General features: G+C 41.4%; 1 protein-coding gene across 2 annotated transcripts; it reads left to right on the forward strand.

Moving 5' to 3' along the window:
• The first annotated feature begins 1298 nt into the window (after positions 1–1298).
• Positions 1299–11808, forward strand: rtbdn (retbindin). 2 transcript variants are annotated; one of them, XM_071474499.1, is made up of 6 exons: positions 1299–1570; positions 2664–2843; positions 2967–3066; positions 4463–4591; positions 5461–5557; positions 10339–11808. In XM_071474499.1, the coding sequence occupies exons 2-6, from the start codon at positions 2684–2686 to the stop codon at positions 10693–10695; spliced, it is 843 nt and encodes a 280-aa protein (XP_071330600.1). In that variant the 5' UTR covers positions 1299–1570; positions 2664–2683; the 3' UTR covers positions 10696–11808. The 2 variants fall into 2 exon arrangements, with proteins under 2 accessions (XP_071330600.1, XP_071330601.1); XM_071474500.1 differs by having other exon boundaries at positions 1505–1644.
• The last annotated feature ends 4044 nt before the right edge of the window (positions 11809–15852 follow it).

Here is a 15852-nt window from a genome sequence, read left to right on the forward strand (position 1 = left end):
ATGGAGAGCTGTTTGTCTGCCTCTCGCTCCTCTGCTCGCACCCCCAGAAATAAAATGCTCTGCGGTGACGACCCTCGGCTGTTATGAAACAGTCTGGTGGACAACAGGGCCTGAGCGAGCCCTCATTTCCTCCTTCAGCTCATACACTATGAATTGGAGTTGTATCTCCATCGAGACCATTTCATCTGCACTCAATCTGCGTGTTTGTTTGATGGCCAATCTGTCTGGTCCCTTCCTGTCCCTGCACGGTTTTGTTGCCAGGACCAATCATGTCTAAGGCATGTCACCAATTTCACAGTCTTGGTTTTAGGCGGACGTATCTAGGCCACAAGACACTCTCCATCTGCTCCTCTGTGGCCAAAAGCCTTGGGAGGGCACTTGGGGAGAGAGAGAGAGATGCACCCAGCCAGGGATTAGTTTGGTACAGCAGGTCCAAGGGGAGGTGAGATTAAAAGCCACGAGTAATAATACACAAATGGTGGAAAAAAACACTGGCTGGTCACTCTCATGTGGACATATAACCCCAGTCAGACCATGTGCTTCGCAGATGTCATCAAACAAATATGATTGTGTCAAATATTTGCCACCAAATGTGAAGAATTAACAGCAAGCTTTCAGGGATTACACTTTTTGGTGGCATTGCTGGCAAGATTACAGCTCCTGGTCTGCACACAGATGACCCACATACATCTATTGACACAGGTGGCAGAAAGACAAAAACCTGCTTCCAGAAAAATAGTCTGACCTGAACTTTGTCTTTATGACAACGGAGAGGGTTTTGCAAGGCGCAGCAGCTTGCCGGTGAGTTTGCGGTGTTTTGTTCCTCAGAGATGTGCCTTCCCTGTCCTCAGCATATCATACAGTATTAAATCTCAGCTATACCCTCCTCTAACCCTGTCATCTGGAAAAAGCCCTGACCTCAGTGTGTGTGGGGACAGAGAGAGCTGGGGGAGGACAGGTGTGACTCAGCACCACCTGTGAATGATCCTCTCCAAATCAAGGGCAACACATCCCCTTATTAGATTGGATTTTGCCTTTAAATCAGTTTGAGAAATGTAATTTTCTTTTTTCAGTGTTTCCACCAACAGCATTACTTGGACGGATGGAGGGAAGGCTGTCAACAAGGAGGATTTGGTAAACATCTCATTGGGAGATTAACAAGGAGGGAGTCCGGGCTTTTCTGTGTGTGTGTGTGTGTGTGTGTGTGTGTGTGTGTGCAGGAGAGAGAGGGAGGACTTCCCAGCATGGGGCAGAGGGGAGGGGTGAGCTGCCTGGTGGAAAGGGCTGAAATGTCCTTCATATAAACCGGTGACAAAGTGGCGAGCAGCGGCCCCTGGGCAGCAGAGATCACAGCCAGCACAGAGAGAGAGAGAGAGAGAGAGAGAGAGAGAGAGAGAGAGAGAGAGAGAGGAGACCGGAGCTCCGAGCACCGCGCACAGCCGCTGGATCCACAGCAGCAGCACACCAGAGACAGAGAGACAGAGAGACAGAGAGACAACGCTCGGCAGCAGAGAAGCACAAGAACACAGAGGAAACTAATCCGGACGGAGCATCTTTTACCCACCGACAGGTAAACACAGCAAACCGAGGACGAGCTGAACCGTGTCACCACAGACCAAGCAGCACCTGATGCGACAGGTCGTCGTGAGTACATTTTTCACAAGGATGTGACATCATTGTCACAAAACTCCAGGTTTATGTGAGGATGTGACATGAACAACACTGTGCCATAAAGATAACCGTGAAGTGCCTTAAGGTCACTGTAAAGTCACTAATGACGGACTCCGCAGGAAAAACTACAGATTTTATTGAGTTTTTTTTTTTTTTCCAAGGGTTTGATTAGAATAACTGCGTGATTTCTACCTGTTGAAGTTGCATTTCATGTTTTGAATATGTTGTAAATTATCTCAGTTTCTCTCTGAGCCTCACTTTTAATATATTTTATGCCCTATAATCACTGAAAAAGTGAAGTTTGTCTGCTTCATATTTAACACATAGTTTTATTGGGATAAAACTACCGGGGGAAAAGCATCAATTACTGCGTGTGAAGCCTGCAACTGTATTTGTTTTTGTTGTTTATACATTAATAATAGACGTAGTTAAAACCGTAATTGAGAATGAACTAATGTGCCAAAGTTTTGCCTGTTCCGCGTCTTCTTCTGTAGCATACATCTCTGTTGTATGAGATCACGGCCACATTGGACCTGCCCGAGGCCATGCGGCCATGTCCGACAGATTTGTTTAATTCGTGTTATGCAGGCTACACATCGGCCAGCCGCTTGTCAGATTAAACAACTACGCATGTCATCCATCTCAGCGCGGTGTCTCAGTCCCACCTAATCAGGCTCACCCCGTCTACTAGGTCACCACATGCAGAGCTAAGCAGCCTGCTCTGGATGTCTCACTCTGTCACTCGCTGTGCGGCATAATGACTGGATGAAAGCAACTTTGATTGTGGCGTTTACATCCAAGATGTTTGATTTCGTGTGTCTATCAAACAGCTGTTGAGTGATTTCATTGGTGGGGGTAATTTATATGTAGGCCTGCGCATCACACTGTGAGTGCATTACCTTGTTTAGTGTGTTTGACTTTTGCTGGTGGTGCAGTTAAAAGTCGCGTTGCGTTGGGTCTGCCTCTGTCCAATGTGCTGAACTCTTTCCCAGACCTGTTTGTGGCTGCAGAGATGGATGTCACCTCTCGCCCTCTGCTATTGGTTTGCGCATATTTGGCGGCTGCGCTGATTGGTGGAACCCGCTCGGAGGGGATGTGTCTTCAGGACGGGAAGCACAAGGCCACGCCCAGCCCGGAGCCACACCTGAGGGGCTGTGCGCTGTACGCTGACAGTGAGTGGCTGTGTGTTTCTCCTGAAACACTGTATGTTCAGTGGTGTAATGACAACTCGAGATGAAAATATCAAACTAGATGTCCTGAGTGACAGCTGGCTGAAAGGTTTTCTGTCCCGGCAGATAGCTGCTGCACAGAAGGAGACATCCAGGACATCTCCCATGTTCCCTCAGCCAGTAATAAGAATGAACCCTGGGACAAATGTGGGCCTCTGAGCGCTGAGTAAGTCTCACACTGTAGATTTCAAGGTTTTTTTTAAATCAAAAATTTATCATATTTTGCAATGTCACATACAAAAATGTAATATATAACATATATGTCCCTATAGCAAGAGTAATGTTGACATATATGTCATGTATATAGATCTTCTGGATATATGAAGATATAACATATGTGAAATATCCATGTACATGTATTCAAAATATCCCTATCTATTTTTATATGGTATAACATGTTGCAACCATATATATATATATATATATATATACACACACATATTCTATATGCTTACATACGTTTTTCTTATTGATATCACATTCATTTTAAACATGTTTACAGTATCTTCCCATTATGAGAAAAGTGGTCTCAGAGTTTTAGAATCCACTGTATGTAATATTAACATATATTGACAGGCTTTGGGATGGACATATATTTATGTAACATATGTCTACAATATAAATATACATATATATACATATGTATTTGTATGGGATAGGCATATTTTTCAATATATGAACTTACGTACATGTACATTCGTTTCATATATGGAAATTCAATATATGTACATACATTGCATTTACGTGTAGGGTTACATACAGTTGAAAGGGATCAGTGATATAGCAACATCTGACTCTGCAGGTCTACAGGTATACAGAACATTTCAGTACATTGTTTTGGTTTCACAGATTTATTTTTTGTTCTCATAGCATTTTTACCAGTTTAGATATTTACCAAGTTGGTGGTGACCAAAAACAGAGCTAAAAAAAGGGTGAATTGTGGATAGATGAGCAGAAAAACAACTAATGCTCCTCTGTATATGCTAGATGTGTAAATATGTAGCTGTACAGGAGGTCAGTGTTGTGGTCACAAATCAATTATTGCTGGTTTAAGTAGCTTTAGTGCCGTGACTTTTTTTCCCCAATTTTATGATAATACACAGGCTAGTCTTTATGTGTTTGTTCTGAGGCTTTAAAGCTGTATTCTAATGTAGGTTTCTGGTATGAGCAATGCAATATGCCAGTGGGTCAGTGGGTCTGATGAAGACACTTACCATTACTCAACTGGGATAGTCTTAAGTAAAGAGCCCTGTGCGGTGGGAAAAGGCACCTTAGTAGTGAATTATGGGAAAACAGGAAGAAAAACAGAAACATGACAAAAACACTACCAGTCTACAGAAAACAAACACAAGACAGAAAGAAGCTGTGCAGACACACTAAAGGGATAAGATACATTCGACAACATGACAATACCAGTTTCATCTTCTGGGTTACCTCATCATTACTTTTATGATCTGCCTTGTTGACCATGAGGAGTCGGTCCTCCCAGGGTCAGTGGAGGTGTAAATGAAAATGTCACTGAACATCATGTTAGTAGTAACTGCTGCCCCCTCTCTCCTCAGGTGTGAGGGTTTCCTGAAGCGTGTGTCATGTTTTTACCGCTGCTCCCCCGACGCCGCGCGGTGGCCTCATCCCCACCGCCGCTCATACATCCAGGCCGTGCCGCTCTGCCACAGCTTCTGTCGTGATTGGTGAGGCTGCCAAACACATTGCCAAGCAAGCCCACATCAAAATTGGTATCTGTACCCCTTCACCTATAAGACTGTCAAGAGAGAGATTACCAGCCTTTGTAACAACAGCATACAGGGCTATTCATACTGAGATAGAGTGTCCGATAAACAGCACAAAACTGTATGACACAGATAAGACCAAGGCTGCATGTATCAGAGTCTGCAAATATGTGTAAGACACCCAGGGAATCCCCACCGATGAGAAACTGCTCATTTCATGGTCGGCTTGTTAAAAAGATTTGACACATTGGAAAATATAGTAGAAAGACTGATAGAGACGGTTTTACATCACATATGTACTTAGTGAACTGAGACTCAATTTGTGTTCTAGCAGTTGTTCTTGTCACGAAAATATATTTGAATGGCTAAATAAACTGAAGAGTAATTAAATATAAGGTTCATGGATTTATGTTTTTATGTTTAGTTCCACAGTTTGGGAAATATTCTCATCAGCTTAATACCACTCTGTAAGGTAAATACTGCTAGCAGCCAGTTAGCTTAGCATACAGGCTGGAAGCTAACCGGGCTTTGTCCAAAAGGCAACAAAATCAGCCTACCAGCTCTGTTAATTAACACGTTATGTCTCATCTGTTTAAAACCTACTAAAATCAAAGTGTGGAAATGATTTGTTGTATTTGAGTTTCTAGGATGTTACTGTTTCTGGCCAAGAAATAGTGCAGCACATAACTTTGTACAGATTTAACAAACAAGATGTAAAATAATGGGGCGCTAGTGTGGCTGCATCCCTTTGTCTTAATGCTAAGCTAACCAGCTGCTGACTGTAGCTTCATATTTATTCCTTACATTTATATTTTATTGCTTTTCTTCAGGTTTGATGCCTGCAGGATGGACTTGACATGTGCTCGTAACTGGGCCAGAGACCCCAGAGGACAGAACTGCACTGGAGCCTGTGTCCAGTACCAGCAGGTAGGCCGTGATCTGGCACGACTCTGACTGCATGTTTACATAACCTTGGACCTTGTGGGGGTTTTTGTTAATTTGTTTGTTTCCCTAGAGCCCCTATGAGATTCACATTATAATGGAAGCTCACATTTCACTCAAAACCATGAGTGAAATGTGAGCTTCCATTACAATAGGTGTGGTATTAACTGTAACCTGCTGTTTTAGCGTTAGCACTAACATGAAGGTGGTGCTGTGTGTGAACAGAGTACAGTCACACCTTAGCTAAGATTTTCTAGCCCTGCAGAGGAGGTGTTAGAGGTCTGAATCCCACTGACCGACCTCTCAGGTCGTTATTTGCTGCAGGCAGGAGGTCAGACACTGTGCCGCGGCAGAGTCTGCGTGTCGGCGGTCAGGAGAGTGTGTGGTGAGCGAAGGGTTAACAGTGCAGGGGCTGAAGCATGAAAAGGTTTGGTCCTGCTTCAGTGGGCAGGGGCCAGCTGGGTGATTTAAAAAGAGACAGAGTGACCGAGGGGCTGATGTGCAGCTGAGGCCAACAGCAAACTAACTGTCACACACCACACGCCACGACACTCCATCTGTCTGTCTGTCTCATCATTGATCGATTGATCTATCCGATAGCACACATCTCTCTTGTCTCTCCTTCCTTTCTTTCGCCCCGTTTTCTCTCCTCCTTTATCTCCTCTCTCTCTTTCTGTCTCTCTCTGTCTCGCTCTCTCACACACACACGCACACCTTTAAAAAGAGAGACACACACCCACAAATGAACACACACCTCCAGACATCAGACCTATTAAGGCTGTCTGGTGGATATTCTGTGATTAAAGAAGAAATGACAGATTTTTAGTAAGAGAGAAAATGAAAGAGACAATATCTGAGTGTTTGAGTGCGTGTATTTGTTGTGTGCGTGTGTGTGTGCCTCTGTGCTTGTGTATTTTTGTGCTTTGTGTGCTCATTCTGGCCCATTTTCATGTAGGACGCCACTAATGGCACTAACTAGGCTCCAATAAATTTAAGTAGCTCTCAAACAGAGTGTTTTAAACAGCTCCTGAATACAAAGAAATGAGTCACAGCATATTCAACAAATCTCCTCTCTTAGAGAGTCGGCAAACAAGTGCCTGCCTCTCACAACATCTTTGGAGGTCACAGCAATAAAGCTTCATTTTGTTTTCTTTTCAGCCAGCAGAGATGGGAGATTTCACAGCACTTAAGTCCACCTCAGGGCTGAGACAGGCTGCACGGGAAAGCAAAAACTACAAACATGCACGGACACATAGCTATCTCTGGCATCGCATTAAAACCTCTCACAACTCTGAATTTAATGATTGAAAGGCTTTGACTTCCAAAGGATTTAATACTGAGTTTCATCGTGATTTCAAAAAAATAAATAATCCTCATAAAACCTTTTCAGGATCCTCGGTGGTGTTTCTGCCAGCTCCTGAAAAGTTCAGCGGGTAGACACAAACAAGATATAGGTGTGTGTGTGTCTGTATGTGTGTGTGTCTGCGTATGTGTGTGGAATAAATATACAATGATGCAGACAGGATTTGTAACTGCTGACTGCAGTAGATATTGATTTGCATAGAAACAAGTTAATACATTTAAAGACACACATAGACACACACACACACAAACAGACACACACGCACACATCCACCGCATGCAAAAATCCCTCTGGCACTCTGTCTCACTCTCTCTTTATACTCATTGGTAACATTATTTTCCAGCCAAGGTCTGATTTATCTCAGCAGTGGAGACTCTTTCTGCTCCTGGTTTTGTGGGAATGAGGTTAAATCTGCAAACAGTGGCCATGTCTGTGTCCGACGCTGGCACCAAACACATATAGAGCCGCATCTGTGGATCAGATGCAGTGAGACTGAACCATGTGTTTTTACAGAACATATTGCGGTAACAGTGCAAATAATTTGTATGTACATACTGTACCAGGTATATATCCGTAATTAAAAGGGAAGAAGTGGGTAACAAATCACTTAGTTTATGTAGATGTAAATTACACAAGTACTTTTTTATTATCCAGAATATAAGGAATAATTACTGATTATTTAGAACAGGCAGGTTTGGCCTATGTTCTTCATATTTGGGCTGTGATGCTACATATCACAGCCTGCATACCCAACACTCAATATGTTAATTCCTTGAAAAAGGGGTGAATCAGGGAGCATTTTATTTCACAGCCCACATACTCTATAGCTACAGTGTAGTTACTGAGAGGGGGTAAACACAGGGAGACCACTTTATTGTATATCTCACATTATAAAATTGTCCCTCTCCTGTACATTTTTATTGCTTTGTCCTGACCATAGAGCAGTACTGCTACTACTCTAAAATAAAGATCATTACCTCACCTGAAATTCCTCATGCATGCTTTTACTAAAAAAGAATTGAAAAAAAATGACCTTTAATTGTCATTTGTTGAATTTATGAAGAGCTTGCCACCATATTCTTTATACAGCATGTTGTCCAAAAACAAAGTGAATAAAGTCAGTTTGTGAGTGAACGTATATGTTTGATTTGACTGAATATGACAGGACATATCTTTGTTCTTCTCTGACATCAGTTGTGACTGTCAGACGATCTGACATTGGATCCCAAAAGTACACGAGTGTTGCCCAGTATTTTATCATGATTTTTTCAAAACATACACATGGCCTCTCTGTAGCTGCAGCAACAGAGGAACATCCTTTATTTCCAGGATTAGTCTAATTTTTCCATCCAAAGGAATAATTATGTACAATATTTAATTATTATAATATATTTTCCCCTTTAAGTCCCCCTTGAAATATGTTGTTACCCTTTTGTTTCCCAATCGCTTGTCTTCTACCCTTGTACTTACCTATTTGTCCTTGTGTAGGTACCTGCTGAGTAGTTCAGCCTGTTTATATGAAATAATAACTCCCGTTGTCCTTCATAGAATCAGCTCTACTAATTGCATCTTTTTTAAGATGATCAAAAAAAAAACAGTTGAATATTGTCCTGACTTCAAAAGATCTGAACATCTTGAAAGAGATTAATAATTTTCTAATTGTTGTGCTGTACACACACAAACACACACATACATATATACATATATTCTCAAACCAGGATCTCTTTTATTCTGTCACATAAAAAATGAAATGGACCATTTTACTTATTCTGATCTTGGCCCCCGGCGAACAGAACAATTGCAACAGATGACTGCTATAAGAAAGAACTGATCTTTCCTTTCTCCTCTCTGCCTCCCCATTCACACCAGGTGTAATGTCATGTTATTCGCACAGAGGAGGGGGCAGAATTGAATAAGATAAGGACGGGAAGGACAGACTACTGCCCCGGGAAATTTCTGTATCTCACTTACTCGATCACACCATGTCGTCTAAAGCCACTTGTGCTTGTACTGAATTAGCTTTGGCAGCAAACCATGTCCGCCTGGGGAAGGACAGAAATGTTTGTTTGCGTGTGTGTGTGCCTGTGTGTGTGTGTGTGTGTATTATGGGGTCGTTGCGCTAAGACCTAAGCATCAGACAGAGAGCATATGTAGTGAAGAGGAATAGCAGTCATCCTTTTTGTCCTTCGAACACGGTAAATATATTACAGCTTTTTCTTCTGTGTGCACCCTGTGTGACTCAGTCTTAATCCCCCAACAGACAGGAGGATGAAAGGAAGCAGACGTTGGGGTGGGGGTGTGCTACACAGAAACCAGGAGAAGAAGAGCGATATACAAACAGCAAGTGCAGCAACACGCAAGAGAGGAGAGAAATGCAGTGGGGAGATAAAGTGGAAGTTAGGTGGGGGACAAAATGAGCTATAGTCGGAGACAGAGACGGTGACTTGGCAGCACATCTTAATGACTGGCTATGAGGCAGTCACTGGAGAGATAATGGGAGCTTAGGCAGAAAAACACTGTGTGTGTCACTGAAACTTCACTAATTAGCATTCTCAGCCATTTCCAAGTATGTAGGCCCACACCATTTCAAGTTAAACAGCTTAAATGTTGAATTGTGATTTGTTTTTTGCAATGTAATGCAATATCCCTTTTAAGCCGCATACGTGTCTTATTAGAGAGGAGTATAATTTTTCATGCTCCAGAAACCATAAAGCTAATGTCAGCAGTAATTGGAGTTTTTCCTCAAAGTACAACTTCATAAAGACGGAGCGTTGTAATGAATTTCCTGTCAGATAGCGACACAAAAGGTGCCGGGAGTGACCTTTCCGATGAGTTTAGATCCGTCCGTCTACCCCGTGAAGCTTGACAGAATCGTCATTCTACCGTAAAGACGGTGTAGAGATGAAATCTTTCAGATAGAGTATGAGCTTTTCAAGGTCATATCTTCTAATTTTCTCTCAAGGTTAGTGGAGATGGGGTGAGGCGAGTGAGGGAGGCAGACAAAAGCCGCTTGCCAGAGCAGCTGCAGCACACGGTGTTTGTTTTCAAGGCCGATGCTGCCCTGAAAGCCCAGAATTACTTATTTCAATAGATGTTCACAAGCAGAAAAAGCCTTTACTTTGCAAATGCTGTGTATTCATTCAAAATGTTGTTACGTGTTACTGAAGAATTCTCCGAACTCTTGTAATTACCACTGGTGTAAAGTAGGTACAGCTTCAGGTACATGTGTTTCCAGTCTTTAAACTGTGGTATTACTGCTTCTACCTATGTAAAGAAACTGAGAACTCACTTTCACTTCTGGTTGTTATCCATTTTGTCAGACAAGGTGTTTTCAAACAGAATATCTCTTCATCTGCCTAAAGATATTTTGTGTGTGCGTCTGTGTGTGTATGTGTGCATGTAGATGTACCAGCATGGCAGGGACCTCTGTGAGAGCCTGTGGGGTGATGCTTTCATGACAGTGGAGGATGAACCAGAGGATGTGGGAGAGGCTGGAGAGATCGGAGTGGAGGGGGACGGCAGTCGCCCCTGCGGCTGCCTGACCCTGAGTCCATCCGACAAGGACGTGATCGCCGCCCTCAGAGCCCAACAGGACGACCCGGAGGAGCTGGACACCACCAAGACAGGCCTGCCTCAGTACCGGGCCCCTTGCCAGACCAAGCTGCCACTGCAGGCCAGGGGCAGCAGGAAGGGGAACTCTGTGCTGCGTAAACGCTCGGTCATGGTAGACGACGGGGAGGGTAGTGGCAGCGGCTTGTAGAGAGGAGTGATACATGACATAAAGTTAGAATTAATTGTCTAGATCCTAATATACAAATCTATCTCTTGAAATGGAGTTGTAACCTTGCTCCTCTAATTAACCTTACCACACACACCTAAGCTCTCATTATCATTATCATTACATTTCAGATATAATCTGTATGGTTTTAAGTAGTTCTATATCTGGCATAAGATAGACTGACAAGCTTGTAACACTTCCTGATCAATTATTTGATTGAAAAAAACAGGATTTAAAAAAACTAATACTATTATTAAAAATACCACAACTGAATGATACAATATATTAAAAGAGTATTTAAAGGTAAAATCATTAATTCTGCAAGGGCTCTGACTTCAGTAATAAGAATATCCTTCCTTATTTTATTGATGTTGAACAATGGTTTCATTGCCAGTGAACAAGGTGATTTTTTTTTTTTACCAGGTCAGGTATGAGATTTGTGAAGTCTTGTACATGGGAACTGTAAAGTGCTACATAATTAGCATTTCTGCATGAGTCAGTCATGTCGTCATTAACCAGAGGACTGCTCACAGCAGTACTGTAAATGTAACATACCTGCGCCAGTACTTCACTACCCTGCTACTCCTTCCAATCATAGGTGATTTTAATCTGTGCATTAGTCAATTGTTACATGCAGATCTTACTGTTGTGATGCTGTACCGTGCAGTCTACATGTCATGAGGTATATGATAGTGGAGAAAGTCACACCGAGTCATGATAATGATGAATGTAACTTAGGTTTTCTAACAGAGACTACTGGCCCGAGCATAAAAGATGTGGCGTGATAATGACAATGGAGAAGTATAATACCTGAGGGAAACTAAATCTGCTCACTAGAATAAATCCACAGAGGCAGTAATCGTACCAGATAAGGTTGCTCTGGTAGTTTGATCACGCATCATCAATGTACTGTGGAGGTTTCTTTTACAATCACATCATGTATTTCTAGAGTGAGGCACTGTTACATGTAAATGTTTTGTAAAAAAAAAAAAAAAAAAGGGAAAGTGATTCGTCTGATTTATGGTAAGCTTGCTGAAATGGGTGTTTCTGTGCTTTTCTTTACATTCTCAATAAAGACAACATTTCTAAATGTCATCCTGAGTCTGTCATCGATCTATTTTCATCCAAAACAATGGAAGACGATGCATTATACATTATACTGGATGTTTATGGATGTTATGAGCTCAAATGTTTCATTTAAATTGATAAACTGGATGTTATTTAACACTATTAACTTTTATAAAAGTGGGCATTGTTCATACAGTGAAATTATTAATGTTTATCTGGTCAAGTTTTCATTCATGTTACTTGTAAGAAGTAATCTACTTTCAACCATTTATTCATTTCTTTTTGTAGCTAAATATTTACCTGGAATATAGAAATGACCATAAAAACACATTGAATCAACAAAAGGAGCCATTGTCCTTTTCCTGTTTCAGCAAACATTTGAAACCAAAGGCAACTTTCTTTTTTTCTAAAAGTTCAAACATGGACTTAAGATAAGGCCGTGGTGCTCTGGTGAAGAAGCTTCTGCCTCGTTTTTATCTAACGGAGCCGTTGTTAGGCCTCTGGTTTTTCCCCTGTAATGAACACAGTGTTTGATCTATCACATTTTTCAAAACAAAAGAAAACTCAGTACGCTGACTAAAATCTTTGCTTCAAAGTAGCGAGTACTTCACAGAAATGTCAAAAGTGCAATATTTGTCTTTTAAGTGGAGTGAAGTCAAAGTTGTAAGTTTCCAAACAAAATAATCCTCAAGTGAAGTACAGATACTCCAAAAATATACTTCAGTGCAATGATCAAGGAAATGTACTTCATAACTGTCCACACCTGCTTTTAGCTAAACCACCACTCTGAACCATTTATCCATGACTTCTGGCTAATGATTTCAGGTTTCAACCAGTTCTCTCTTACTTTTCCTTAACTTTGTCAACTACTCTGCTAACTTGGTAACTAGTTTTCACTCTCTCTCTGTGGTTACAACTGATGGACAGCTTTACTGGTTGTTGTAAATTTACCTTAGACCAGCAACACACTAATATGATATCCTGCCTGGCTGTTTATTTTCCTCCTTACCATAAATATGTAGATCTGATTTTTAATCTCATGACACTCTGCGTTGAGTTTGGTTCCTGCTAACAGCAGGTGTACCGGGCTGGGAAACACTGTTTCAATAGACTGAAAGAATTTTATTGTTCTACTTAGAAAAGTTTGGAAATGTGTTCAAACTTTTGTAACATAGAGACGATTTCAGATTTTTTATCAGGGAGGATGAATTTTGCAGAGGAGTAAGGTTGCTCGAAAATGCTACTGTACAATGCTCCCTTCAAATACCAAAACCCCTACTGAGCAGAGCTACATACAGAGGTTCTCTGCACCGTGCGTCAGAAACCTCAAAGCTCTGGAAATAGAGGCAACACACCGCAGACAGCTTCACTTCCTCTGTGCTCTTTCTGCTGTTGCTACAGCACTGAAATTTAACTCTCTTGTCTATTACCAAAACGCCGTTATTCATGAACTAAGAAAACCATTGTTTTAACGAGAATGTTTTTCTTTTACTTTCTCCTTGTTGCTTAGTGAATCAGACCCAGCAACACTATACATCACCCCAGGCAGAGCATTGCATGTTGACAAGCTGACAAACATTTAACTGCAGTGTCGGTGTCTCAAAACATGGCCTCCACCTCTGATTATGTCTTCTCACCACTGTCAGCCCGCAATTTACTGATCCATCATGACAAGTGTGTTTACCCTCCTGTTCAGACAGCTGTCACTCAGTCTCGCCCTTCCCTAACCATCGCTTTAAGGGAGGAATTCAAATGTTCTTATATTTAAATAAGTATCAGGACAATTTATTTTAAGTTTGATTTCATTATACAGACCACTTTCAAAATGAATGCCTGTTGGGCTTGAGAAGATTTAAATCCTTCCAGTGATTCAGCTTTGCTGCAACTGAACTGACAGCAAGACTCATCATCTGAATCCAGCAATTAGACCCTCCCGATAAATCAGGACACATGAATAATGTGTAAATTACCAACAGTATAGGCATCACAATGTGGCATATCTCTTTTTAAAACAACCTCATTAAAAGTGACTAATACGTGGACTTCACACATAGATTATCTTTGGTGGAGGGTTTCTCAGTGGAACGGTGTGTGCCCTCTGCAGGTGAAAATCCAGAGAACACAAGCTGTGCATCATGTTGATAATGCCACACACCACTTGACATTTTTCTGTTAAAAGGACAGACAATGAGGCACAGTGTGTGTGTGTGTGTGTGTGTGTGTGTGTGTGTGTGTGTGGCTGTTTGAATCCACTGCAGCTATTTCTGTAGTGAACTGGTACTTGATGATGTTAGCTAATAACATGTCCTCTGTGAAAGTCATCATCTCAGCAAATGACAGAGCTGAACAGAGAGGGTCACAAATGAGTGTCGTTCTGCACGCACACACACACACACACACACACACACACACACACACACACACACACACACACACACACCAGCTCATGACTTCAGTGATAAGGCAAATCGTAACATAGATGAGACGAGGTTATCTTTTTAATTCGTTGCAGCAGCGTCACAGAGTTTTCCAAGGCCAACGCCTGAAACAAATTGTAACGTAAATGAGATGAAACTTTCTTTTTTAATGGGTTTCAACAAGACCAAAAGCTGACCTGCAAAGTCCAGAACACTCTGTTCTTCTCTGCCTCTCCGTTGCACTCACTTACTTACTCTCACACAAACACACAAACACACACACACTACATCTAAATGGTGACATAGGGGCCTCTGTGTTGAGTTTCATTGGCATCCTCCGTCTGTGGATTACCCTCACATCAAAGAGACAATGCAGTCAATACAATACTGTAAACACAATGAAGCTATAGAAAATATAATACAGTGTTTTAGGGACTGTGTAAAAATGCCTGAGGTGGGAAGACAGGTTGGACCTCATGTTGTTGGTAAGGGAGTTGTGCAGTGATGCTGGTTGGAAACCTGAGCATGTCTGGCATCTTATAAGCCATTTGAGCCACCACCACATCTTTACCTGAGCAAGGACAATAAAGATATAAGACTTTGTTTGGGGGACAACAGAATTCAAGAACATTTTAAAGGTCAGAGACTGATAATCTTCTGATCTGAACTAGAAACTACTTGTGATGAGTGGAGGTAGATAAGTAGGGATCAGTAACCAGTTACATGTAATGGGATTATGTAATGAAATTACATTATAAATGTAATTATAATCTCTTACAGTTACTGAGAAAAAAATGTGTAATTAGATGATAGTGACTAATCAAATGTTGGTGAAGGGATTATATCCGAATATGTTCTTTAGGGTAAAAAGCTGATGTGTAGAATAGTACATATTCTTTTGGCCGAGCAGGAACTCTCTTCTTTTGACATATCTGTGCACAACGTGGGTCAGATAGGTGACAGGTGTGAGATCTAACAACATCCACTCTTTTAATTCTTTGTCTTTTCATAAAATGTTAGCTTAGTGAGGTTATTGGTTTGTGACATTTCTACAGGGACCCAACAAACTGAATTTATGGTACTAAGAGGTAATCAAATGTAATTAGTTATATTATGAAGTTTGATGAAGTAATTAAAAAAGTTACAGTACTTGTTACATTTTTAAAGAGTAATTAGTAATCTTAACCTATTACATTTCAAAAGTAACCTTCCCAACACTGGCAGGGATGATGACTGCACTAGAGAGCAGGTCATGGTATTCACCTGGAGAATGGTGTCACCCTCTGGAGAGGCTGTGATGGTTCAAAACATGATTTAACGTGAATGCTAAGAGTGCTCACCCAACTTTTGGCACATTTAACAATGAACTGGCAACTTCACTTTTTCAAAAACCGAGACCTTGTACACCATTATCATCCATCATCCATTGATTAGCTATGCATGCTTATCTTTTAACAGGTTAAGGGGGACTGTACTCAGTCCCAGCTGACACTGAGTGAGACGCAGGGCGCCACCCACTCCTTAATTGTCTTGAAATAATATAAATTCTGATAAAAAATAACAACACTGCCCTAAAAAAAAGTCAGACTACCCTCCCTTCAGCAAGAAAAAAATATATAGTATAACGACCTCTTCTCTGCCCACCTCCCTCACT

Source organism: Trachinotus anak, unplaced genomic scaffold (assembly GCF_046630095.1).
Source record: "Trachinotus anak isolate AG129_WGS33_773 ecotype Australia unplaced genomic scaffold, CSIRO_AGI_Tana_v1 ptg000003l, whole genome shotgun sequence".
NCBI classification, from domain to species: domain Eukaryota; kingdom Metazoa; phylum Chordata; class Actinopteri; order Carangiformes; family Carangidae; genus Trachinotus; species Trachinotus anak.

Bases quoted from the DNA above. Each gene is read 5' to 3' on its own strand.
- rtbdn (XM_071474499.1), top strand. From the start codon at position 2,684: ATGGATGTCACCTCTCGCCCTCTGCTATTGGTTTGCGCATATTTGGCG. The intron at 4,592-5,460 runs GTGAGGCTGCCA...GCTTTTCTTCAG, and splicing joins CACAGCTTCTGTCGTGATTG to GTTTGATGCCTGCAGGATGG. The intron at 5,558-10,338 runs GTAGGCCGTGAT...GTGTGCATGTAG, and splicing joins CCTGTGTCCAGTACCAGCAG to ATGTACCAGCATGGCAGGGA.